Consider the following 26967-nt stretch of genomic DNA (forward strand, 5'->3'; position numbering starts at 1 on the left):
TCATTGATTTTATAAAAATACATAAAAATAGTTACAACAGAAAAAAAAAATCGATCGCTATTAATGATGCAAAAAAGGTGACGCATTACAAAATATAGGTGAAACAAGTATAAAAAATACGCAAAATGACATTTCTTGACCAAAATAAATAATTGCTAAATATTTAAGAAATGCTTGAAACGACGAGGGCGGATTAGGGGGTCACCCTCTGATTTTGGAGTAATTCACAATGTTAAACTTAATTTTTTTTAGTACAGAAACGCTACCACCAACGCCTCGGAAGAGTTTCTGAATCTACTTCAGCACTTCTGAAGAAAAAATTCAAAATCCCTTTGTTTTCCGAATTATGTCACCATTCAAAACGTCTTTAATCAATTTCTAATTAATGCTCTAAATTCTTCCTAAGCAATAGATAAAAACTTGAAAAAAAAATCTCTAATTTTATGAATGGTGTTAGTTTTGAACAACTCAGAAGTACAACTTTAGTTGAATTTCAGAAGTTGAGGGAGTGAGAGGTGGAGCACGCAAGTGTTCTCGGAAATACAAAAAATAGTCGTAAAAAATAGAGTTCAAAATAATAATATACATTGAGCAGAAAAACCCTTTTAAAACTTGCACCCGAGTTTGTTTTGACGTGCAGTGGCAGATTTTAAAATGTAGCAAATGTTGCAATTGCGCTAGAGGCCCCATAACCATAGGGACACCGTAGGAGTTACAAAAATGCTTTTGATACATGTTTTACAACTTCTGTGATAGAGAAATACGGCCCCAAAATGTATTTTGACGGGCCCCAAACTTGTAGCTCCGCCCGCAGAAGCGATACAGAAAAGACTGCATTACTGTGTATATTCTGTATACATTCATATTACAAACATCGAAAAATTAAAAATTACCGTCGCGTCGGTTCAACGGGAATCGAACAAAATGAAACAAAACCGGTTTCGCCATCTCATATTTGCTTCCATGCTCTCCAATTCTGCAATATATTACCAAATGATCGTCAGTCTCAGACGCTATATTAGTTTTGCATTGAAATAAGTAATTAATAGCCACAAAAAATCAGTTAACAGGCTTTTTAGAACATCCGATCGAAAACAAAAAGGGAAAGTCACAACTGAAACGTGCGCACTTCCCACAGGCGAAAATTTAGCCTTCTACAGCTTACCATTTTTTAGTTATGACTTATTAGAGATACATACGTACATCCAGCCGCAAGAAACAACGCAATAATTAACGTGTTTGGTACTTGAATGCAGTATTAAAAACTCTTTCAGGGATGACTAAAATATAAATTCGTACTGAAATTTAAGTAAACAATTTTGTTTGAAAACAATAACTCCCTTTATTTTGTATTAAAAAGTAAAACAAAGGTCTTTTTTTTTTAAAAAAAACATCGGCCAGTTCCATCGGCTTTTCGATGTTTTTAAGGCCGATGGGCCGATGTTTCCTGCAAGTTAGCATCGGCCGCCGATGCCGATGCCGATGGCTAAATTGTTGAACCATCGGCGCCGATGCATCGGCCAGGCCGATGCATCGGTCGAGTCCTATTTTTAACATGCAAAATTTAAAATACTTACTTAGTTTCACTGATGCTGAGGCTCAACTGAGGTTCAGAGAACTCTGAAATATTTAAAGAAGGTCATTAATTACAGTCCAATAAGTAAAGTAACACATCATTAAAACATTAAATGAGGTAGTGAGAAGCAAAAGGATGTAAGTAGATACTCTACAGGGTTGGCCGGATTGGACCCAATGGGTTCTTTTCAAAAACCCATTATTTAGCCCACTTTTGGATTTTTTTAAAATAATTTTCTGGGAAGTTTTTAAAAAAATTATTTTAGATACTTTCACAATTTAAACTTTTTTTTTATTTGTTCTTCACCACAGACAATGGACGTAAAAAATGCATTTTGAACTTTAATAGTATATTTCTTAACTCTAAACGGCATTAAAAAAATACTTAGAAGATTTTAAATAAATATATTTAACTTTTTTCTGTAACTGGTCAATAAACAATTAAAAATATCTTGACTAAGTCCTATCACGTCTGATTTTCTCAATATTTGTAGATTGTACAGAGCAAAACTCTAGCTAAAAGCCTTTTATGTAAATTATTTTCTGCAAACCAACACGTCAGAACTCTCGAATAAATAAGGTATATTTTTTAGAATTTAACAGGTTTTACAAACGGTCGGACAGAAAACAGCATAGGATGTACAGTATTTTCATTATCTTACGAAAAAGATTAATATTTCTTACTCTGTACACAGAAATAGAAAAACAGGCAACATAAAAATCAAAGAAATGTCTTGATTAAGCTGGAATTCAGTAAAAAGGGATTTAAACTACTTGAGGTTCTACAGTAGTTTTGCATAACAAAATGAATTACAATAAAGTAAAATGCAAAAAAAAAAAAAATGTAGTAATTAAAAACGAACAATAGATTTTATCACTCGAGAAGTAGTATTGCCTTAACTGTTGGTAATCATGGAAACTAAAAAATTTGAAACTTCACCATTTTTCAGTTTCGTCTTCTTTTATACTTTTCTTCAGAAAACGCTGAATTTTTCAGCTATTTTTTACCCAAAGACAATTTTTATGTTTTGTCCATATACTTATGCTACAATATGCTACAAGTACCCCACATTTTCCCTAAAAAAGACAAAAAACCCTCATTTCTTTTAAAAAACCCAGCTTTAGTTTTTTTTTGGCTTTTATTTAAAAATACCCAAAAAATCCTGGGTCCATGGGCTTTTTTCAAAAAAACTCGGGTTTTTGCCAATCCTGGAACTCTACTTAAAAGTTTTGAGTAAAAAGAAAGACAGTTTCAAACCTTTAGGTAAGCTTCTGTTGACATGTTTTTTAAAGTCATGCTGTACAGCAGCAACCACCAAGGTTAGTTACCATCTTTTGCCACAGCACAGGTGTGAGAGTTTTTTCTAACTAACCTTTGAACTAGATATCTTAACATTTTTTACTTAGCAGTTACATCCTTTTCCTTTTAGGTGCTTCAAATATAAATCAGCGTTATGCCAGGGAAGTACTAGGTGCCTAAAACAACCTGAAGTAACATATTTTAACGTCTCAAACCATTTTTCTTTTTGAATGAAGTATAATCAAAAAGCATAATGCAAAATATTTTATAATTCTGATGAGGTGAGAAAGATAATAAAATATTTTTTATGATGAACTGATATATAAAAAAGTTAATTAAAAATAAAATAATTATTGGAATACTTGGCTCTCCTCTGATATGCCCCCCTCTTGGCGAGATTTTAATTTTTCGCTCGATACGAAAATCGCCAATAAGGCGATAACTTGGCAACCCTGGTTTTGCAACTTGAACGCTGGAAAGTAGTTTCTCGAAGTCTGTCTTTTTTCACGTGTCTCTGTGGTAGGAGGTAGGTGCTCGTATGTTCCGCTCTTAGGGAGATTTTAAGTTGAATACTCTAAAATAAAGTTTCAATTCAAACTTTATTTTAGAGTATTCTTTTTCTTGTTGTTTTTTAATGTTAATTTAGTTGAATTTTCTATTTTAATTATGAGTTCGGTTTGTGATGTTGTCCAAATGTATCAATTGAAATTTTTGAATGAAAAATTGTGAATACAAAAATGAGGATATGTTTGTAAAGTTTTTGGAAATAATTCGCGAAATTAATTGGGTGGAGTACAAAATACAAGTAAAATAAGGTTGTTTTTTTTGGAATTTTTTTTGTCAAAACAAACATAATTTAAATATTTTTGTAAAGTAATGATAATAAAAAATGGGATAATTTCCCTAAGAGCGGAACATATGTGCACTGCCTCACGTGAGGAAGTAAAAGAAAAGTAAAAAAGGTAAGTGTTTTTAGTGTGTTTCTGGTAGTTTGTATTTTGGTCTGGTTGGCATTTTTGTAGCACAAAAATGGTGTTAATTTCACATAAAATCTGTGACTTTATTGTATACTGAACGGAGGAGATCTGACTTATATCCGACTGTGATATATATTAAAAGTCGGAGGGATAACGGACCGAGCGGCAGCGAGGTCCTGGCGAGCCCGAGGTCTCATAGTACTTTCGTAATGAGACCGAGGCAGGGCCGGCGAGCCGAGGTCTCATTACGAAAGTACTATGAGACCGAGGGCTCGTATCCCGGAGAAACAACGGAAAAAAATTAATGCATTAATTTCATTAAATAATTAATGACATAATTTGAATTTTTCCTGTTGGCGCTAAAAAAGCATCGCTAAGAACGATGTATGACATATGACGTCATACATAGTTTTCTTGGCGACGCTTTTTTGGCGCCAACAGGAAAAAGTCGCCAAGAGGGGGGTATATCAGATTTGTTCCGAATACTTTAACCCTTTCTGGTGCAAGTGTTTTAATTTTTTTGAAATAAAGTCAAAAAACACTATTAGTGGGTTCAATTGATCATGTAGGAATACATTTAAGTCTAAAAATATTTTTCAAGATAACACTACACAACAAAAAAGAACTTTTTGTCTGCATCCTGGTTTTAAATAGACAATTCTTACTAATTTTTGGTTGAGAAAAACTATTATGGTAGTGGATTTTTTTTTTTGTTAGTTCTTGTTTTTTCAAGATACACAAAAGGCCACTGGAGAAAGATGCCAAAACACCCAAACATTGATATGAAAGTATGTCTAAAAAGGGAAAGAAACCATGTGCAATAAATGTTACCTATTAAATAGGTCTTGTTCTATTAAACAATGTTTATTTTTCCAAAAGCAGTGGTTGCTTTTGGCCCAATTTGCTGTAACCGCTTCATTTTCGATTGCTTTTTGCACGTCAAAGAAGGACCATCTCTTGTTATAGTTGACCAGTATTTAGTGAGCATTTATTCAACACAATGATCCTAACATCTACATTCCATTATAAAGATTATCTTGGTAAAACCCTTCCTCATGCTCATTGCCTCGCAGTTTTTAAGCAAAATATCCCGGAGAAAGTGAACAAAATAGAATTTTATCAATGGTCACAGACAGAACTTCTGTAAGGATTTTTTGACCCTGTTTTTAGTTCTCGTCTTCTCTGCTGCTTAAAAATACTTGTAATAACCCTTAAAGGTTTCCTAGGTGTTTTTTTCTTTTCTTTCAGATTTTTTTTTTCAAAAACAGTGATCATTATTATGCGTATTTGAAGGACAGTTAAAAATTCTCTCCTTAAACTTCGTTTCAAAGCTTAGAAATTTCCTCCCAAGGTACTGATAAAACATCGTTGTTCACAGCTTTTATGAAGTTCTTGGTTATTCAAAGCAAAATGAGCATGGCTGGATCTACTACAGGCTTATTTAGCGCATTTCTCTTCTCCCGAGTTGAAATTTCTTGAAGTCCATTTTGATATTTTGTAGTGAGATTTTCCATCTCAACCAAGAGTCGAAGTTTTTATTCATTCTTTCATCATCATTTAATGGTTTATTTGTTATTTGGGAGCTTATTTCAATTGTTTTTTTAATTATTTACAAGATTTGTTCTCATTTTGATGGAAATTCTAATGTTTATTAGTTTGAGTCTACTAAAAAAGAAAAATAGTATATGATGTCACCAAGCAAGTAGTTTCTATGTAACTTTGATCAAACATAGCAGTGAACAAAATGAAAAATGATTTCCAAGATTTGAACTGAGCAAAGTGCAAGGGTGGATACAAGGGGGAATCTGCACTGGTATTTTTTCAATACTAAAGTTTGAAAAACAGTTTTAGACAATCTTTAACAATGTTAAAGTCACAAAAAGAAATAGGACTACAAAAAAGGAAAAATAGTGTATGATATCACCAAGCATCATTTCCCCAATAAAGTAAAACCTCCCTTGAAAAGCTTCTGGTCTGCCCTTGGCCAAGTGTGGAAACCTATATGGTAAAGCACCTTTGTTTTCATTCATAAAGCAAACACAGGGATTGAACACAAGCATTTCATGCAATGTACCAGACAATATAGCACATAGAAATGAAAGTTAATATGAAAAAAGGCTAAAATTTTACGTCGTTTGGTTCATTAATTTCTTACCTCATACATTTTGAAAACACTTTTTTACTCACAATATTTGAAAAATTTCCTTAAGCGAGCAAGTATGGGAGCATTTCTAAGTGCAATTTCAGCCTCCTAGTACAGTGGTACCCCCATTTCTGAAACTCTGCGCATGCCTATGATCACACCCAGTGTCATCTGGGCTCAAATGGGGTTGTCATCTGATTGAAGCTGAGAGCGGCAACAAACTGGTAGGCAAAGTTAATTTATCTTGCCAGGGAGTGTCCGTAGCATGGTGCTGTTCGACTCTGAATTGAAGGCAAAGCTTGGGTTATACAGCAGTAAGTTACTGTCCCTAAACCACGGTTATAAACCAGAACGACATGCAACACAAAAGACATCCCAGTTATTCACTATTAAAGTCTGAAAAGTTCTAATAAGAATGAAACTGCAGTCTCTGGATGTGATAACCGGGCTGTCTGGTATAATATTGCATGGTGGTTCTGCCTTAGCCACTGGTTTTGGGGATGGAAATTTATTACTGTACAAGTATTTCATGCCTATAAATTAAAACCGATTTCAGATTAAGAAAAAAAAAAAAATACAACACTACCTTCATGTATAGGAGTACTTTCTTCAACTACTTCCGGAGGTTCTTCCTTGATCCGTACGTCCGTTATAAATGGAATTTCAGCTTTATGCGTAGTGCTGTCGCTTGGTGGGGAATAGTCCGTCTTTACGGCAACTGGCTGACTATGTTCTTCCATCAATTGCTCCGTAGCAAAACGTTCCAATGAGTCCTCCCTAGTGCTCAACATTTGTCTCTTTCTGAGTTCCTCAATTGCATCTTCACGACGTCGCTTTCTGGCATTCCGCTTAGCAATTATGGCAGCAAAATCAGTGGGGTTTTCAGAAAGTTTTGAGTCAAGCAATTTATCTACGTCAAAATCATCGTCAGGGGAGGGTGCTCTCACAGGTTCACGTCTTTCATGCTGTTCAAGTCTTCTTGAACTATCTTCATCACTCGAATGACGATTACGTCTTTTTTCAACAATTTTCGCATCAAATTCTGCAGGAACATCCTCGGGGATCTTACGTCTTTCTTTTCGATGACTCGATTTCTCGGCTCGTTTGTGGCTCTTTTCCGAACTTCTTTCCCTTGAACGAGAGCGGTCTTTCTTGTGTTTTTTTCTGTCACGCTTTTCCTTGTGCTTTTTTGATGATCCCATAATGAATAAAAGGTTCAAGAGAAGTTAAGATAGTACAACAATATTTGATTCAACTCTCTTCTTAACAGCAACCAACAACAAAACAAAGTAGTAGGTCGTTGAAGAGAGCGAAACTTCCTTACTAAATGAGGTGTTTTAGGTTGCCAGAATTGGCGCCGTATCAGTTGAAGGTTATTGGCTATGGAGTGTAGAGAAGAGGAAACGGCACAGGGCACTTGTGTGAGATTTCAGGAATAAACTCTCATGAAATTATCAATTAGAGCACTAAGATAAATGAACTGTAAAAGCCACTAAACCGTCAATGCTGCTGTAACAGGAATTCTTTTCACTGGCGCACGTTGAGCTTCTTGCACTTGGCGAGTTTGAAAGGAAAGTACCCGTATGTATTGGTTTAGCGCTGCCGCGATGATTCGTGATATTTACCTAGCTAAAATTATTCGCTGGAAAATCGGCAAACCGTAACCGATAAACCGAATCAGAAACTGTAAACAAGCGAATTTATGAGCGTGTTTAGTTCCAATTCTTTTCAGTGAGTACATGTTACTTGTGCATGTTTTTCTTTTTATTGTTCAGTGTTTTACTCAAAATTATGTTTGTTTTTCCCACTTTAAAAATATACACTACTATTCTGTTTTTATTCTCCAGTTCTTTTGTGTGTAAGATGTTTTTGACCAAAAAAGTGTAGGACTTAAAAGTATTTGGACCTGCTAACTGTTTCTGTCTCTGTCATTTAAAAATAGAACCATCAACATATTTCATTTCCAGGTCAGGTTACTAGAAAAGAGGGGGGCAGTGCTATAAGAAAATTTTACAAAATGCTGGCATTATTTTGCTACTTTGCTCTTCCACAGAACATGTTTTATCCTCCCTTTCGATTTTTCAACTGTTTCAGTTTTTGCAAAGGCAAGACGCTGTGTTCAAAGTCCTTCATTGATCATAGTGACAGTGATGTTCCCATCAAATTTTCTAAGGGTATACTCCCAGTAATCCATTATACACAATATTTGTATGCAATCGTAATCTGTTCAAAAGGTGTGATTTATTAAGTGTTAAGAAATATAAAGAAAAAAAGGTTACTTATGGGAAAATGTGGTTTACCTAAATGTATTATTTTTGCTTTGGTTAACATTTAAAAATGCAATGATAGAATCTGAATTAGAAATGAAAGGCTTTTCTGAAGCTTGAGGGTATAAGCTATAATTCGAAAAAATGTTTGAGAGTATACGGCATATATGGATATACCCTATGGGAACATCACTGCATAGTGAAACTGGTAGTTTTTTGAATAGAAGATAGAGAAAAAGCTGGTACTTAGACTAAATACCATGTCTAACTTTTAGACCTTTCACCTATTTTCCTGGAAGTCCATATCATTTGCACTCAATATGTTTCATGATAACAAGTAGCATCATGCACTGTAATAAACTCTTAATTTTCTCCGGTTACAGGGTTATTTCAACAGTCTTGTATGTCTACAATACTAGGTTTTGCGATTTGGCTTAGAACCAAATGGTCTATGAAATCAATTCCTCTCTCTTTAAATCACGTACTGTTACTAAAAGTATATTTTAACATTAATGTTACCAGATCAATCATATAGAAGTTTTCTGGTCAAGGAGTGAGGTTTTATTATTTTCCGATAAGAGTTGTTAGATAAAATAAGATTTATATTACTCAATATGAATTTTATTGGAAAATAGAAAAAAAACCATGCCTAAGCATGAATTTTTTTTTAATCTTGCAAGCAGGGCCTGATTTGTTAGTGTGGAGGCCCCTAATCAGTGTTCGAAAAGATCATTATATTTTCGAAAATATCCGATACTTTGATACATATCCGAATATTTTGATATATATATATATATATTCAATATTTTCGATCAGCACTTTAATATTAAATACATCCTGAAGTTACTGCTATTTATTTTTTATATTATTATTATTATAATTTATAGGGGAGAAAAAACGTAAAATTTGCTGACCCGTTTAAGTTAGGATATTTTGTAAAAAATTTATTGTGTTTGTGGTGTCCCTTTGTTGTGGAGGTCCCGGGGCAGTAGCCCCGTCTGTCCTCCCCTAAATACAGCCCTGCTTGCAAGGGAGGCAATCGACACCCCCTCCTCCTAAACAACAGGCTTGAGTATATCTTTATGATTTCATTAAGTACACCTAATCTATTCAACCTCTCTTTTTTTATACCAGGACTTTTGCTTTCTTTTATACTAAGATGCTTTTGAAGTAGAATGCAATGAGGTAGGGGGAGAAGGAGGATGGGATATCTCAAGCAGTTCGTACACAATTTCGCAATTTGTTTTTTATATCATCAATTTTTAAACACTTTGAGTGGAAAACCAACTTTCCTTACCCCTGTTTTTACAAATAGAATCATTTAGCAGAGGCGTAGCTAGACCCGACTTTCGGGGGGGGGGGTTACTTCTTTTATTTTATTTATATATGTGTACATCCATTGTTACTCTTGTGACCATCAGAGCAAATTTTCATAAAAACTTCCTATTTCCGCAGTTCAAAATTTTTCTAAGATAAAATTGATAATTATTTATGAAACATACATTAATTTTTCTTTATAAAAAAATATAAAATTCATAGAAGAAAGTATTTTTCTTACCTACATTGCAAATAACATTTTTGTTACTCTTGTGACCAATAAAAACATTGCGTTTGCAAAATTGTGTTTAAAATTAGATTTCTGTGAATTATACAAGAATACTGGAAAAAAACTGTTCATATTCCTAAAATATGGTTATTTAACTTTAGAAAAATGTAAAAATTGAAAATATTTAACAGCATTTCCATTAATTATAGCTGTTTTTGAAAAAGGCTAACCGTTACTCTTGTGACGTTACTCTTGTGACATTTTGTTCATAATGAAATTTCCCCTAAACGTGCACATCAATTATACTCAATAAAGACAATTAAATAGGTTTAAAGACATTTATTATTAATGAAGACTTTACAACAAATTCTCTCTTGATAAAATATAATAATGAATATGAAATGGAAAATTAAAATTATGCAAATTTATAAAATCCACGAGAATTTATCAAATTTGGAGCATCAGTATTGGCTACAATTTGGTGTCTCTTGTACCAAATACACTTGTCTTCTTCTTCAAATTTATACATTCCTTTCACTTTTGTGTGTATTAAGCAGTGTATTTTGAAATCATCATCAATTGCGTCAGTAATTATGCCATGAAATTGTTTCTCGTCATAGGTTACAATGACCCACTGTCCAGGTTGGAATTTCTCAACATCGGTTGAATTCGAGGTGTCATTATGAATTTCAGTATTATCAGAGTTATCTCTGTAATTCTGCTCATTAAATGAAAACTCTTTAAAAGAATCGTGTTGCGGATATGGCCTGTAGCAAATGCCATTGTTCTTGGCCTCAACATGATGAATTTTTTGAGTACCTTTAATGCTGCTTAAATTTTGCCACAATGTTGACACAATCTCGCTGCAATTTTCAATATCTTCATTGGAAACATGAAGAATATTTATTTTCGTTTTTCCTTTAACAGTTTTCACAAAATCAAAAGCATTTCTTACAGTTACCCTTTTAGCTCTAACTTCATTCCAAACAAATCGTTTTGTTACAGCCCCGATTCCGTCAACGGCTCCTTTCCCATGTGCTGTTGCAAAGAATGTCCAATTACACTTTTCGAGGTTGAAATGTGATTTTAATGATATCATGTTGGCAAAGTTATATTTCTGCTTAAATTGACCAGCACAACCATCAGAAAATATCGAAACATTTTTTACTGATGGATTTTCTTGCAAATGCACTGCTAATATCTTGCGTAGAAATGCATTTACACTAAACCGATCATGTGTAATATTATCAGAAATGACAGCATATGATGTAACTTTGTCTTTATCGTGCCAAATGACAGCAGTAAAAACAGTTACTTGTGGATTTGACCAATGTGCTGATTGTATCTCATCTTGATATAGGTAAGTGTAATTTTCAGCGAAATCAACTTGCATAACAATGTTTTCAGAATCTGTGTTATGCTTTGAAAAATTGAAGTAGTCTTGTGTACAAGTTTGAACAAATGTGTGCAGCAGGAATTGTTTTAGCTGTTTCTTAAGATCAACTAATGCATTAGAGATGGTATCTTCCACAAGAACTCTGTCGAAGCGTTTTCCCCAGGCAGTTTCAACTGTTTTCCATTGGTAATAGCTTAATATGATATCTGGATTGTCAATATTTACATCAAACAGTGCCTCAATTGTATCATCACAAATTGCACATTGTGAATTCATGCATTCATACGAAGAACTATCACAGCATATAGTGTTTATTAAATCCTTTGCAGATATGTCAAATGCAGACAGCACATTACCTACAACTTTAAGGAGTGTTTCAAAGTTTTCGTGGTATCTGCATATGCAGACATTCTGTGGGATATCTTTATATGGCAGGATGTAACTTGGTTTTAATGCGGCAAACGATGATTTTCTAATTTTGACGCCTGGAAAAGTTTCTTTAAATAAAGAGTAGGCTTCAGAAATTGTAAACAGTAAATGTCTTCTACAATTAATAAGGGCAGTAGTATCCTTTTTCTTGCGCCTGACATATGCGACTTTAGCTGTTGGATCTGGCCGACTAATGTCATCACGAAGATAAAAGTCAGTAACAATCTTCTTAGTTTCATCATTAATGCCCTTCTTATCTTTATGAGAGTTCTTACTCTTCTGTGTAATTCCAGCATTTTCAGCTAATTGTTCAATTACTATTAACTTTTTTGTAGGTGATGTGGGCAGTTTGCTTTCGATTCGTTTCATCATTCTTCCCATAGCCTGTGGAGTTAGAGATTTTTTGCCTTCTTTATTATTCTTAAGCTTTGCCATTTCTCTACTTTTTCTTTTTCTTAATTTTGCTTTTTCTCTCGCTAAGGCTTTTGCTGATTCAGACGACATCATTTTGACTTTGTCATAATATGATTTGTTTTGTATTTTTCGCCTATCCAAGTAATCTGTCTCCTTCTTGTGAGTTTCTCTCCACAATTTTTGGCGCTTAGCAGCACTTTTTCTTTTTAAAGTAGTTTCATCCATTAACAAAAAATAATGGAATTGATTAATTGAAGAAAATAAAATTGCAAACTTTTTGAACAATTCATTTATAACTCAATAATAGTTTGAAAAACAACCATGTGCTTCACACTAACATTAGAATAAGAAAAGTTTAGTTGTTTATTATGTATAATCTGTTTTTATTAGTGTTTCTAACTGTAAAACAAATTTAAAAAAAATATTGATAGATATTTCCTTTGTTAAAAATATTTCAATTTCATAAATAAATTGGTTAATTGCACATAATTGAAGTTTAAAATTACAAATGTTAGTTGTAGTGAGCTTTAAGCTAGTTGAAGAAGTTTTCTAATAAGAAAAGAAACAACTAAACTCTAAAAAAGTTGGTTTGTGTTTATGTTTTAGCAGTTTCATGCTTAATTGTAGTAAAGGCATCATGTGTTACTCTTGTGACACATGCATTTTGTTACTCTTGTGACAACAGTCTAGAGCCAATTATCCTCATAATATAAACAAAAAAATTATTGTAAAATATATCATATGTTATTAAGGCATAGAATAAAAAATTTAAAACAAAAATTATACATAGTTTTTTTTTTAGAATAACTTTTATATGTTTTGCGTTACTCTTGTGACCATAAAATAATATTTTTTCAGGTATAGATAAAACTGTAAATAAAAGTACATTTAAATTTTTAACTGTGTGGATTGAAATAATAAATAGCAAATTATTAATTTCAATATTTAATAATTTTTTTCTATGACAAAAAGTAGGAAATAACACGATTCAAAAAGTGCTATATTTTAATCTGAAATGAAATCAAACGGAAAGCTCTTGTTTCCCTGCTCACTATTGCTTTAGATTTGATCCTATGAAATTGAAATATAGAAATTTATATGTATGGACTCTTGATGATTAAAAAGATGTATCACACTTATATTTAAGCTAAAAAATATTTTTTATCAAAAAGGTTCGTTTTTGGTGGACGTACCCATATATATATATATATATATATATGTGCGTGTGTGTGTGTGTGTGAACTTTTACATACTTTGGAATGGGGTGCCCCAAGTTCGATACTTGTGTCAAACAAAAAAAAATCAAAGAATTTTTTTTTAATTTATTTTTTGTAATGTTTTGGAAAACTTAACTTTTTTTTCCTTTTTCTCCATTTAATTTAAAGTGAAACTTTCTAGCAACAGGTCTAGTCAAAACCAGTCTATCCAAATCAGGGGGAAAATCAAATATCTGATGAGCATGTTCCGTTCATTTCAGTGTGACTGCTTAATTTAGAGGCTAACACACATCTACAAAAGCTGGCATCCCTGAAAGCTAATAGATGGATCCATTTCCGCCTGTGAACTGGATGTTTGACTTTCAATCTCATCGGTGGTCAGACTATTTTTACTAACTTCGTTCGCACTAAAAGCATGAAATAAAATAAAAAAAGACTTCTTGATTATAACCTGCAAAAAATGAAATGACTTTTCATATCGTTATATTTATATGTTGCTTTTTATATGTATTTACATTTATGCTAGTTCTAAAGCAGTTAATAAAATTTGAATTAAAAAAGAATGAAGAAATATAGGCGGTAGAAAGTTATTTGCACAAAACTGCATACCATCTGTTCTCCTTTCAAGTTTTTATTTTTAATTTTATTACCTGCTTTAGAATTTATATAAATATTTATTTGAGAGAGCAACAACAATTTTCGAGTGTTATAAACAGAAGTCTTGTTTATTTTCTACTTTTTAATGCGAACCAAGCTAACAGAAATAGTACAGAACAGTCTAGATTCATTTCGTTTTTAAACATTTTATTCCTGTAATGCTATGCAGTTTTTCTTTTAAATTAAAATAAAATTTCCTTCAGAAGGGTTCGATGGAATTAATGCTGCTTCAGCAGACTGTACTTCGTTTTCTTCAGAGGACGTTAACTTTCTCTTTTTATAGCAACCATTTTCTTCATTTACATTTTTGGGGGGGGGGGGGGGTTGAAAAGCTTGTTATCGGTTTTGCTCTCTTCATTATACAACAACGTTCACTTAGAATATACTATTCTAAATAGTTCAGACTAAACGTTTTTGAAAGAATACGCAGTAAATACTGGCTGACATTTTCGACAAATCGATGTGATTGCGGTGGATTTTCTGGTTAGCAAAGGCCGTTTTGACTATCACAGCACAACGCCAACAAAAACCTTATGTCTCGAATTCCGGCTATGCTATCATTTTCGGATTCGAAGCCCAATGATCTTCAAAGCAGCAAGCAAAAGCATTTCCTTCAACTCGAAACAGAAAGGGCTAAGGGGGCAAAAAAAGGAGAAATGCGTTCCACGAATAGGTTTTTTAGGAAAATTAAGGAAAGGACAGTTGTTTCGAGCACTTTCTTGGAAGAAGAGTAAAGGGGTGAAATTCACAGGTTGAATATTAGTTGCCTTATGGATGAGTATTTCTAGTTCATGGTTAAAGGTCATTCAAGTTAAAAGCCATTTTGCTCTGTTATCTGGTTTAGTACTGTTCTGTGATCGCTATCTTTCTTAAAATTATGATTCCTTAAAGAAAACCAAGATAATAGGAGGGAAGTTTAAGATTTTTTCAAGTAAAGAAAAAAGGAAAATCCTAGAATATTGGCCAGGTTAGATTTGCAGCAATTGCTAACCTCAAGAGGATAAATAATTAATCAAAAAAACAAGAAAAAGAAAAAATCAGGCACCAAAAAGCAATAAAAGACGTTTTCTTCAAAAAGATATGCTCAAAGTTTCTTTAAACTGGCAATAAAGCACATAATAATGTAATAATAGAACAAAGACCTAACAAAAGTAATACAGAGGAATTTTGATCAAGAGCCCATGTGGTCTATAGTATCGATTTAAAATTTTCACCATCATATTCCAAATTTCTATAAAGTTTAAGTCCCCGTATCTTAAAACCTCTTTATCTCGATTTTTTTCCTTCCCATGTGTGTGTGTGTTGTGTTGCACACGCACACAACACACACACACATGCCTAAGCACATACACGTCTGCTCACACACACGCCTACCTATACACAAACATGCCTACACACACACACTCGTGAATCTTGATTACAAAAAACATAATTTGAGTTCAAGACTTAAAAAATGAAAAAAATATTTTACTTTATTTGTGTCCTCGAATGTGGCGCCTTCATTTTTTTTTTTCGTTTTTTACACCCTCTAATCACCTGTGAACCTTAGAGGGTTTTTTTTCTTTTTGTGCCCATTGGTAGTCAAGGTTGGCGCCCTCTTCAGGGATCCAGTCTGCCCCTGACTGATTGTCGATCTTTGTGATTTAAAATCCTCTCCAACGAGGTTGAACGCATTCTTTCTCCTCTTACTATGTTAGCTCCAGTGATAAATGGTCCGCATGCATATTAGTATCCAGTATTTCGTGCTCGTGGCTCAATTAGAAAAATTTCCCGAGACAATTTAGAACTAAAGCTGGAAAAAAAATGTTTTTGGTTTTGATTCAGTGAGACAAAATTCGCTATCCCTAGCAAAGCACTGTCTTAAAAAAAAGTTTTGATTTAAGTTTAGTGTTACAGAATTTGTCGCCCCTAGCAAAGTGCCGTCCGGGCCGAGTGCCCCTTTGCCCCCCCCCCCCCCACGCTATGCCACTGTCAGCCGGAGCCAAATATTCGGCCTATTTCGTCCATGCACTGAAAATTCGGCTTCGGCCAGATGCTTAGTTTATCATTCAGCCTTGGCCAAGTACTGTGCAAAAAATATATTTCATTTCCACACATTGGAAGTTTTATATTTTAATTATTCTCATTATGTTTAATGAGCATTTTAAGTGAAATCTTGTTATACTATATAGTGCATTGCCATTTTTCACAAACGAATGTCAAATAAAAGTGTTTGTGCTACAAATCTTGATCATGTAAAAAGCACATAAAATAAATCTATATATATACAAAAGTTTTGGATATTGTTGAACTTTTTTTGGCACATTAGGAAGGTTGGTACTTATATATTTTATCTTATGAATCTAATACTTTAAGAATTTAAGTTGATGAAATGCAAGCATAAATCATACAAAGCAAAGCTCAGTTTTTTCTCTCTCAAATAGAAAGTACAAAAATATTTACTGATATTATGATTTAATACGTATATTTTCAAAAATATTCTCTGCCTAACAGTGGCGGCTTGTGCCTTAAAAAAGTGAGTGGGCCAGATCATGGGTGCACTCTCCCCCTTTCCCCCTTGATTTTTGATTTTTTTGAAGTACATTTTTTATATTTAAACTTTCTTAAAATAATTATTTGTGTTAAATAAATAAAATTAAATTCATTTTAAACACAGGACAAACTACAATATACTAAAAACTGGTAAGTAAATCACGAAAGATATTACACAGTCCATCACATTAATGTGACCACCACGTACTTTCCACGTCAGAGTTAAATAACCAATCACAGAAAGCAGGTGGCAGCACAGTGCAATTGAGCGTATATAAAGGTTGTGTGAGGGCTTCAGAAAACATTTCAATCGTTGGCGTAATGCAGAAACAAAGCAATTTATCAGACGTCAAAAAGGGCATGATCATTGGCTTTCAGGCTGAGGGTGGAAGCATTTCCGAAACGGCCGAGTTTGTGAACTGTTCGCGTGCCGCCATGGTAAAAGTGTACCATGCATGGCAAAATGGGACTGTCCAAAATCAGCGACGTGGCAAATGTGGTGCACCACGGGTCATAGATGACAGAGGCGAACGATGGTTGCGGAGATGCGTTCGGGCAGATAGACGGGCTACCGTTAAGCAACTGACCACCAAAATGAACCAAGGGGCTACCAAAAGTGTCTCCCAAACTACTATTCAGCGAACATTGCTGCGTCTGGGCCTCCGAAGCAGACGCCTGATTCGTGCACCTATGCTGACTGCTGTTCATCGACGACGAAGGCTAGAATTTGCACGCCAGTACAGCAGCTGGACGTCCACTGAGTGGCGACAGGTAGCGTTTTCAGATGAATCACTTTTTATGCTCCATCGGACAGATGGACGTTGGCGTATAAGGCCTGAAACCTCTGAAAGGAACCACCCTGCAACCATTGCCAGAACGGTCCAAGCTGGAGGCGAGAGCATTATGGTCTGGGGAATGTTTTCCTGGCATTCTCTGGGTTCACTGATCATTGTGGAAGGCATGATGGATCAATACAAGTACGCATCTGTCCTTGCGGACCATGTCCACCCCTACATGCACATTGTTTTTCCCCAGGATGATGGCATCTTCCAACAGGACAATGCGAGGTGCCATACAACTGCCAGTGTACGTGCATGGTTCGAAGAGCACCAGGATGAGTTTACTGTCCTCCCCTGGCCAGCAAACCCACCTCACTTAAACCCAATCGAGCATCTATGGGACCATCTCGATCGAGTTGTTCGCGCCATGGATTCTCAACTGTGCATCTAGCGCAGCTGGCCACGGCATTAGAGTCGGCATGGCTCAACATCCCTGAGAACACCTTCAGGGACCTAAGTGACTCTCTTCCTGCACGTCTCGCAGCAGTCCGCTCTGCGAAAGGTGGTTATTCTGGCTTTTGACAGATGGTCACATTAATGTGACTGGGCTGTGTAATATCATGTTTATTTCCATGATTGTCGGCAGGGTGGTAAACTTTCACTCCCTGACTTTCAAAAATAAAATTTAATTAATCAGATAGGGAAAAGCTACAAAAAACAATTATTAATATTATACTAAAATACAATACATACAAAAAATAATTATTAATCTCACGTTTATGCCCAGTGCGCTTTCCTATAGTACGCATCTCTTGCAGCACTGGTAAAAGGCTGAAAGGGAGACACTTTCATCCCCTGGATTTTCAAAATAAATAAATTTTAAAAAGCAATATTAATCTAATGATTTTAATAGTAATATTGTTTTTAATCTTTTAATAACTAATAATTTTGAATGAGTACAATTAATTTTAATTTCATTTTAAGCAACGCGAATTTACAAAAGTGCAAAAATATTGTGATTAGAGAATGATCACAAAATTAATCTAAAGATTTAACACAAAACAGATCTAAAAATTATAAATTAATTAACTTTAACAACAATGAAAGTACATATCAGTTTTCGCTTTAAAATAAATAAAATAAAATAGATAAACGAAATAAAAAAAAAACATAAAAAATAAATAAATTAAAAAAAAGTATTAAAAAAAAACTCTTAGCGATTTACATGCAGGTGAACTCATCTGCATATGAATCCGCCAGCGTTCATGGGCCAGGTTCAGAATTTTTATGCAGACAAAGAAAAAAAAATCCAACTCTTTTTTTTATTTTCTTCAAATTATTGATATTTTGTCACATTTCCTTCAAGACTACACGAGCAGTAATTTAAAACAGGTAATAATTTCTGTGTCACAATGGGAAGACATTTTTTGAATTAAAACTATAATCTTGTAACAATATATCATCGCCTCAGAACAAAAGTAAAATATCTCATTGTTATTTGTGGGATTAGAATTCTTACGGTTGCTCTGAGGCGTTTGTTATGCACACACGTGACGTACATATAACACAACACACAACAGTGGCACAACTAGAAAATAATTTTTAATAGGAGGGGGGCAGGGCACAATAGGAAAAAAAATCTCATAAATTTGATTGATTTGCTCATCAAATCTCTTAGTTTTGAAACTTTTAGTTTTCAAAACGCAATATTAGTCGATCTTTGGCGATGTTAGAGGAAAGAACAGTACATGGGACTCCGCGGATATTTATAGAAATTGAAGCCTTAAAACGCGGCTATAGGCCACAATTATTGACCTTTGGGTAAGGAAAGGAGATCTGGCACTCTCCCCGATTGCCTTTCCCCCCTCTTTTTTTGAAAAATAAATAGAAATCAATCCCCCCCCCCATTTTTCGAAACTGCGGTTCCAAAAACGGTATTGTAGACAAACTTTGAATATTTTACGGAAAGGAGTTCTGGAGCTCTCCGCTGGAATTATCTTCAAAATTGAAGTCCTAAACTCGGTTTGAAGAAAAAAAAATCTTTGTACAATCCGCGGCGGCGTATAATCCACTGATAATACGATACAAAAAAAAAAAATAAATAAATGAAGTTTTGATTTAATATACAATTTTAGCAACTGAATTAAAAACATGAAGAAATAGTAACTTTTAAGGTAGATTCAAAACTAATGTAAAAAATAATCTTAAAAATAACAATTCCTTCTCTAAATTTTCATTAGAGTACTCCAATTGCTTGAAGACAAAAAAAAGTCAAGAAAGGAGCAAACGGTCTGATCTTGTGCAAATGAAGGCTTTTTCCTTTACTGTATGTTGTTTATTTTACATAGCATGAATCGCGTAAGAAGGACATAAAATACACCGCCAGCTCAGTCATTCTATCCGAGGACTGCAGTTTTGTGCTTTTTAGCACTCATTTAAGCTATGTAAAATAAACAACATACAGGGTGAGGTTCAGTGCGTTGGTGTTGATGGAAAAAAACTCACAGATAATCCGCTGCAGCGTATAATAAAAACATCATTAGTTTTAGTTTTTTAACAGATATTCCGCAGATTATATATAAGAAAATACGGTACAATCTTTTTTTTTTAATTTCAAGCACGAAGAAAAAGGAAAATAAATAAAAAGTTATAAATTTTGTCTGAAAAAAGTGAGAGGACCCGGGCCCCCTCTCACGAGCCGCCACTGCTGCCTAATGTTTACAGTGAGGAAGATCATTAAGTACTTTCTGACCGATTGGGATGTTAGGAAATTTCATTCTCACAATTTTCTCTTTCAAGTAACAGGTCTAGGGAAGATAACAGTAAATTTCTCATTTCACTTTGAGCTGAGTTCTCTACTGAGACTTCACTTTATGGTTGGTTTGCAATATCATTAATATATTCCCACAAAAAGTTTTGTGTTTGAAAGAGTGGAACAATTAGCCTAGGAATATTTTGTTCCAGATCTTTTGCTGGTTTTATGTTGATATTGTTTTAGCAGGATAGTGGAACCTTGGAACAGCTTACCGGAAGAGGTGGTTATGAAAAAAGGAGTAGCTAGTCTTGAGAGAGCATTTGATCTTCACTGGGAATTGTAAATTGACTAGGACCATCCTAGCTGGGCCCAGAGCCTGTTGCTGGTCGTCACTTTTGTATTCTATTTGTATATTTTTACCCATATTACTAATTCTTTTCCCTCATTGCTGTGTCCTTGCTTGGATTTTGTTGAAGAAGAACAATTTGAATCTGGTATGAAAGTCAGTTGCAATGCTACTTAGTGTTCATGGTCTTGAATTGATGAAAATATATTTAAAAAAAAATCCTGTTCAGTAAAAAAATTTAAATTCATCATAAATATCACGCAGTAGCGTAACTTCAAATTTTCGGCCCACCCGCAAAATCTGGCTTTGGGCCCAGGGGCGTGCACAGGGGGGGGGGGGGGAGAGAAGGGACACCTGTTGGGCCAGACCCGAGCCTGAAGGGGACCCAATATTTTTAAAACTAGGGGTGAAATATAGGGATAAACAATACGGAAAGGGGCCCGGAAAAGTCATTTCTGACGGGTCTCAAAATTTCTGTGCATGCCCTGTTTATGGCCCCTACTAAAAATCTTATTGATCTATATTTGTAGTACAATTTTTCAAGTTTCTCGGGCTCGCAATTTATTTTCAAACACACATAAACACACACACTGATATAGAGACAGAGAAAGAGAGGGGGGAGGGGGCATACTGAGTTTTTAGTTTACAAAGGGATCATTAACGGCAGAAATCTGGAGAGTTCGCCACAATGAGGAGGAAAAAAATAAGCACTTTGAATTTAATTGTAAATATAATACTTGTACAAAAATATGGGATCGGGGGAAGTTTCTAAAATTTTAGTTTAGCAAACGGAATTTTAGACTATATTTGGAATAGGTTCAGAGGTCTTCGTCTTAAATTTTTCGAATTTGAAGTTTTAAAAGCGTGATTGTAAGTCTTTTTTATAACATAATGCAAAGGGGTCAGTGACTCTCTTCCTGCAATTATTATCGAAGTTCGAAAAACGCAACTTTAGAAGATCTTTGATGATGTTAAAACAACTACGCTCGGGGGTTATCCTCAGAAATTTTTCAAAATTGAACTTCTAAGAATGCAATAGCCCCCCTTGAAGAAATTAGTTGAAAATATGAAATTTAGAACTCTGCCTAAAGGAATTTTTTGAATTTTCCAAAATAGCAATTTTAAAGGTTCTTCAGTGATGTTAGGAGGATGGAAGGTTTGGGTCTCTTACCCGTAAATTTTACGAATGTTTTTATACACGTGATTGTGTACCACCTTTGGGGAAAGAGTTAGACACTCTTCCGAAAATCTTATCCTATTAAAGTTCCTAAAACGTAATTTTGGATAAATCTTTGTTAATTTAATGAAACAGTGTTGGGGGCGGGGGGCACTGCCCAAGGAATTTTTATCAATGGAACTTCTAAAAATGCAGTTGTAGTCCACTTTTGAAGACGTTTGAAGAGATGATTAAATTTGGGGGACTTTGGCCAAGAAACTTTTTTATATAGAACCCTTGAAAATGCAAATGTAGGCCACCTTTGATGACGTTAGAGAAAAAAATTAAATTGGGGACTCTGCCCCGGAATTTTTGAAATTGAAGTTCCAAAAACGCAATATTAAAAATAGGGAAAGTTTTGGGACCTTTGTAATTTTTCGAATCTGAAGTATTTTAAATGCGATTGTTTGCTATTTTAAGTTACATTTTTGGCTCTTCGATTTCGGGGTTAAGTTCCAAACCCTCTCATCCCTTGTCCTAACAGCATTGAAAGTGGTACACAAATGCGTTTTTAGGATGTTATATAAATGGAAGGGGGTGAAAGAGAAAGACTTCAGGATTTTTTTTTTTTTTTTTTGATATTAAAGCTCCCAAAACGCAATTTTAGATGATCTTCGATAATTTTAAAGAAGCAGGGGTTCGGAGGCTCTCCCGCGGAAAATTTTCAAAATTGAACTCCTGAAAACCTGAAATTGAATTGCCTTTGATGACCTGACAAGAAAGATAAGGTTCCGGGGCTTTCCCGGGATTTATTTAAAATCAAAGTTTTAAAGCCCATAATTTTATGCGATTTTCGATGATATTGGAATGATGGAGGGTTCGAGTCCCTCCCTCGAAATTTTTCCTAAATAAAAGCCCTGGAGAAGCAAACGTGGACCATATTCGAAAATGATAAGAAGAGAAGGACTAAGAAGTTTTCAGGACTCTCCCCGGAATTTTTTTACTATTGCTCCAAAAATTCAATTTTAGACGATCTTGAATGATATTACAGACTTAGGGGATCCCAAAACCAATAAGTTTGCAAACAATAAGCTTTTCAAACCAAGTTTAATTCATGGAAAAAAATTTATAAAATTAAATAAAGCTCAAAAATTTTCGGGCCTTTTCTAACTCCCCCTCCTTTCCACCCAATCCAGATCTTACGCAAAAAACTTCTTTTGACTTTTTTTTTCTAGGATCCCTTACGGTTTCGGTTTTTCCTTCTTTTTCAGGGATTTCGCCTTCTCTCAACTTTTTGCTCTGTGCCGTGCTAAGGTTTGGTTTTCGCACGTAGAAGGTTAGCCGTGGGCCCCCTTTTTTCCACTAAAAGGCCAATTTCTATGCAGGTCGAGGTCTAGGACCCCTGCTATTTGGGAGTCCTAAATTGGTTTAAATTGTTTTAACAAATGGCGAAAATTGTAATGTTTGGCTACAAGATGGCCCCGAAAAAATGTCTAACCTGGGGCCCCCGATATCTCAATCAGGGGTCCACGACGATAGGTTCTGGGATTCTAGGAGGGGGGGGGCTTTCCTCACCCTACCTTTCCACTTTCCGAACAAAGAAAGAAAAAGAAAAAAGTACACCCGTGTATTTTTTAATTTTGAGTGAGAATACTATCAAAAGCATTAAAATTGTCATTTAATCTTGTGTAATCAAGAGAAAAAAAACAAAGAAAAAAGAGGGGGGGGGGGGGAGAGTACCAGTACCTACTTAATGACATTTACTGTAACATAATCACTGACCTACTTACACTTTTGGGAGAGAGCGCCCTCTACGATGTTTTCTTTTTTATTACTTTTAGGTAGTAATAGTTTGGCTCTTTCCCTTTACCTCTTTGCATTAGAAATTGTTTATATTCATAAAACAGACAGGCAACAATAATGCAATTTTTTAAATACTTTCTTTGCAGGTCCTTGTATTTTGCCATAAATTAAACTTCATTTTAAACGTTATTATGGATTTTCTGAAGAAGACAACTGAAAGATCCTTCCTAGAAGTTGGCTGTGACATAGCACCTTCCCTGATGAATGATTTTTCATCTCTGGCAAACTGCTCTGTCTCTGAACTTCTCAACCCAATCCCAGCAACTACGAAAAAAATCACCCCTAAGCCAGGTTTTTGCGTCAAAGCAAAGACTGAAGATGGTGCAAAAATATTTATAAATGTTTGCCATCATCCTGACATGCCATTTCCTCCAGAATTAAGAAAAGAACGTCCGTTTTTTGATGGCGACAAGTTGCAAAAATCCATGGATTCTTTTCCGCTTAGTCTTGGCGAACCTCATACAGAGGCAGATAAAAGTGGCGAACTTTGTCAGTGTTATGACGTGGTTGTGAATACTGATTGCTTAAAAAGGACTGAGGATTTGTTTTATCAGGACATCATCATGTCAATAAGTGTGGCTGGTCTTGAGAGAAAATATGGCATCTCCATTGTTATAGAAACTTGTAAAGTGCTGAATAAAAAGTATCATGGTACCATGCCGCCTCATTTCATAAAAGTGAAAGCAGTTGAGGAGAGCCAGTGTAGTTCAGTTCCACCAGAGGCTGATGAAAGCAGCCAACTGACTTTGCCATTTTCCATGAGCTCTATTCGGGAATCTCCTCAAGATCTGGACATGAAAGTCGCAAGTACGAAAAAAATCCGTAATCCTCCTCATGTGGAGAGTACTTCAGCAACTTACAAACTGTTCCAAGTGCCATCTTCAGGCAGCCCTGCACTTTTGATCTTCCAGGCTTTAATGCCTGCTGCTCAGACGAGCGATAACATTACGGTGCTTTTATCTGAAAGCAGCCTTGTTGTTAGAGAAGAATTGTCCAAACAGGTCATTGATATAGCTCTACCTTTAAAGGTGAACAAATCGAAAAGTTTGGCGAACTTTATGGAAGGGAAATTCGTAGTTGCCATGCCAATTGCTGAGTAATCATACTGCCGGGCAGGGTAAAATGAAAATTAAGTACTGTGAACAAAGATGAATATGTCTTGAACATATGAAAAGATTTGGTAGTCAATAAAATATTATGAAGCGAATCATTCATGATCTTTCAGCCTTTAATGCCTGCTACTCGGTTCCTGTTTTCCTTGTTCCAAGAATGAATTGCAGAATGTTTTCTATATTTGGTCCAGCCTTCTAGGTAACATGAAACAATGTTGCCCGCCAGTCCCCCCTACCACTATTGTGACTTACTAATGTAATGTTTAGTTGGAGCAAACCTAACCTGGCAGCATTGTGCAGGCTACCCAGATCTTAACTACAGCATTACGACGCTCCTGGGTCAGGTTTGCACCAACAATAGTTGTAATTACAAAAATAAATTATACTTTACTGTGATTAAAGATGGGAATGGTCGTAAAAAATCCCAGACATTTTTGTGGGAAAACCCCAATTTTTCCTGAAGTCTTTTGAAAATTTTTGAAATTTCTTTCAAACTTTTACAGCATAGGTTAAGTCCGGCAATCTCGCCTTACCTAAGCAGAAACTTTATTTAAAAAAAGTACAATGACGAAAAGTAAAAAATAATACCCCCGATCTCTTTTAACATAGATCTAGATAATGTGTAAAATTTATTATGACTAAAAAATACGAATTAAATATTTTATTGCAAAAAAACAAAACAAAATTGATACTTTGGGGCGTATTATCTTGACAGTCAGACAACTCGCCCCACTACATCAGATGAAATGCCCCACTTGAGGTAACATTACCAAACTTCGTATAACAAGCAAAAAGTTTTAACAGTTAACTAAATGAATGCAAATCAATAAGAATCTTAATGCGAGCAACGTAATAATTGCTAATTTACGCAAAAACAAAATTCTTAATGCGTATTTTATTCATGCGTTATGTTTATAACATATAATAAATTTAGAAATCAGAAAGAAAAAAAAAACTACTGTGATTTTTTACACATTTCGACACTTTCAAAATATTTTACTCAGTTCTAGATTTTAAAAATTTACTATGCATTTGTCTTAAACGCGTGCTAAACAAAATCAAATTTCATGAACTTGCAAAAAGTTACATAATACAATTGTTGATAATGTAAGAAAAATGACAACTTCTTAAAAACAAATTTAAATGATGGGGTTGTTTCCTTCAGTCAAAAGTATTACTTTTAGTCACTGAAATTGATAGAATAAGTAAAAAAAATAACATGAACCCAGAAAATACTTTATTTTCCCCAACAGTTATTTTTCAAGTAATTTTTTAAAATGTCCGATTTTGGAAACAAGGCGTGGTCTTTATGACGTCCCGCATGATCTACTTTGTCGCGTTACTCTATTGCCGCGCTAAATGTTAACACTTTGCTGTCAACCGCGTTGCCAGGTTATGATAATTTGTTCTGTGTTCTAATGGCATTATTGAATAGCATTTCATCACCTGTGAACATCACATTAACTCGGAATTAAGAGGTCTCTTAATTTTTATCACATGGCAAAGACAGAATGCATTTCACGAATGATTAAGCGGCTTCATTCTGCTTTAATACACAAATAATACCAATTTAAATCTCTTGTAAATTAGCTATCAGTAATATTTATTAACCAGATATCAAACGATTATATAACATTCGTTCGAACCCAAGCATCGGTAGTTATCAGTTTTTTGGTATGCGTCTCTTATATTTTTATGCTCCTTGCTAAAGAGCTATGACTATCATAAATAAACAAATGATGCAACGCTTAATCTGATCTTGTGACGTGTATTAACTCGCAATTCTTAAATTTACGTTACTTATAACGATGATAAATGATTTGAAAATACTGTTTCCGACTTACGTAAATTCAAATTACACGCTGCTCTCTCGGTCCCGTCTATACTATAAACTTCGAAGCATTACTATTCATATATCTGAAAAGTAAGAATAATGTTGCGATCCACTGGTTCCCCTCAAACCAGCTTACGGTTTTAGGTGCAAAAATTTTTCGAAATAGAAGGGTGTCATTTTATTCATTGAGTGTTTGAACACAATGTGTACAGATAATATTGTCGACGGTTTAGGGGGGGGGGGAGAGGATCATGTCCCCATGACCCTCCCCTTGTATCCGATCCTGACAGGGGTTGCGATTCACAGGTTGGGGAACACCGATGATTTGAAGCAACATTTTTAGCAGTTAAATAGGCACTGCCCCCTACTTGGGCCTAATTCTCGATCGTAACTTAACTTGGAGACCACACATTGAAAATATTAGGTCAAAATTCCTCATTTCCAAAGCCTCCCTATTCCCCCTTATTAATCGGCGTAGCGTATTATCTACGGATAATAAGCTACTCCTCTACAAAATGTGCCTTAGGCCCATTATTACATACGGAGCTCCCATCTGGGCTACCTCCGCAGTTACTAACTTCACACGGGTTGAAAATCTTCAGCGCACTATGGTTCGTGATGCTATTAATCCTGAATGGTATATTCGTACGGATAAACTTATTCAGGAAA

The 26967-nt window shown here is 34.8% G+C and overlaps 2 protein-coding genes across 2 annotated transcripts in view; one reads left to right on the forward strand and one right to left on the reverse strand.

Annotated features, from left to right (window-relative positions):
• Window positions 1-7275, reverse strand: part of LOC129223963 (U4/U6.U5 tri-snRNP-associated protein 1-like) — a 59509-nt gene extending 52234 nt beyond the window's left edge. The window contains exons 1-2 of the mRNA XM_054858347.1: window positions 6582-7275; window positions 1578-1620 (exon numbers count right to left, since the gene is read on the reverse strand). Of these exons, the coding sequence (XP_054714322.1) occupies window positions 1578-1620; window positions 6582-7197 (659 nt within the window). The 5' untranslated portion in view covers window positions 7198-7275. The remainder of the gene's footprint in view (window positions 1-1577; window positions 1621-6581) is intronic.
• Window positions 7276-7637: 362 nt separating this feature from the next.
• Window positions 7638-24849, forward strand: LOC129224527 (PIH1 domain-containing protein 1-like). Its single transcript, XM_054858994.1, has 2 exons — window positions 7638-7726; window positions 23439-24849. Exon 2 carries the CDS (start codon window positions 23484-23486, stop codon window positions 24450-24452), a length of 969 nt encoding a protein of 322 aa, XP_054714969.1. The 5' UTR covers window positions 7638-7726; window positions 23439-23483; the 3' UTR covers window positions 24453-24849.
• The last annotated feature ends 2118 nt before the right edge of the window (window positions 24850-26967 follow it).

The sequence above is a fragment of the Uloborus diversus genome, chromosome 6 (genome assembly GCF_026930045.1).
Source record: "Uloborus diversus isolate 005 chromosome 6, Udiv.v.3.1, whole genome shotgun sequence".
Classification (NCBI taxonomy): Eukaryota; Metazoa; Arthropoda; class Arachnida; order Araneae; family Uloboridae; genus Uloborus; species Uloborus diversus.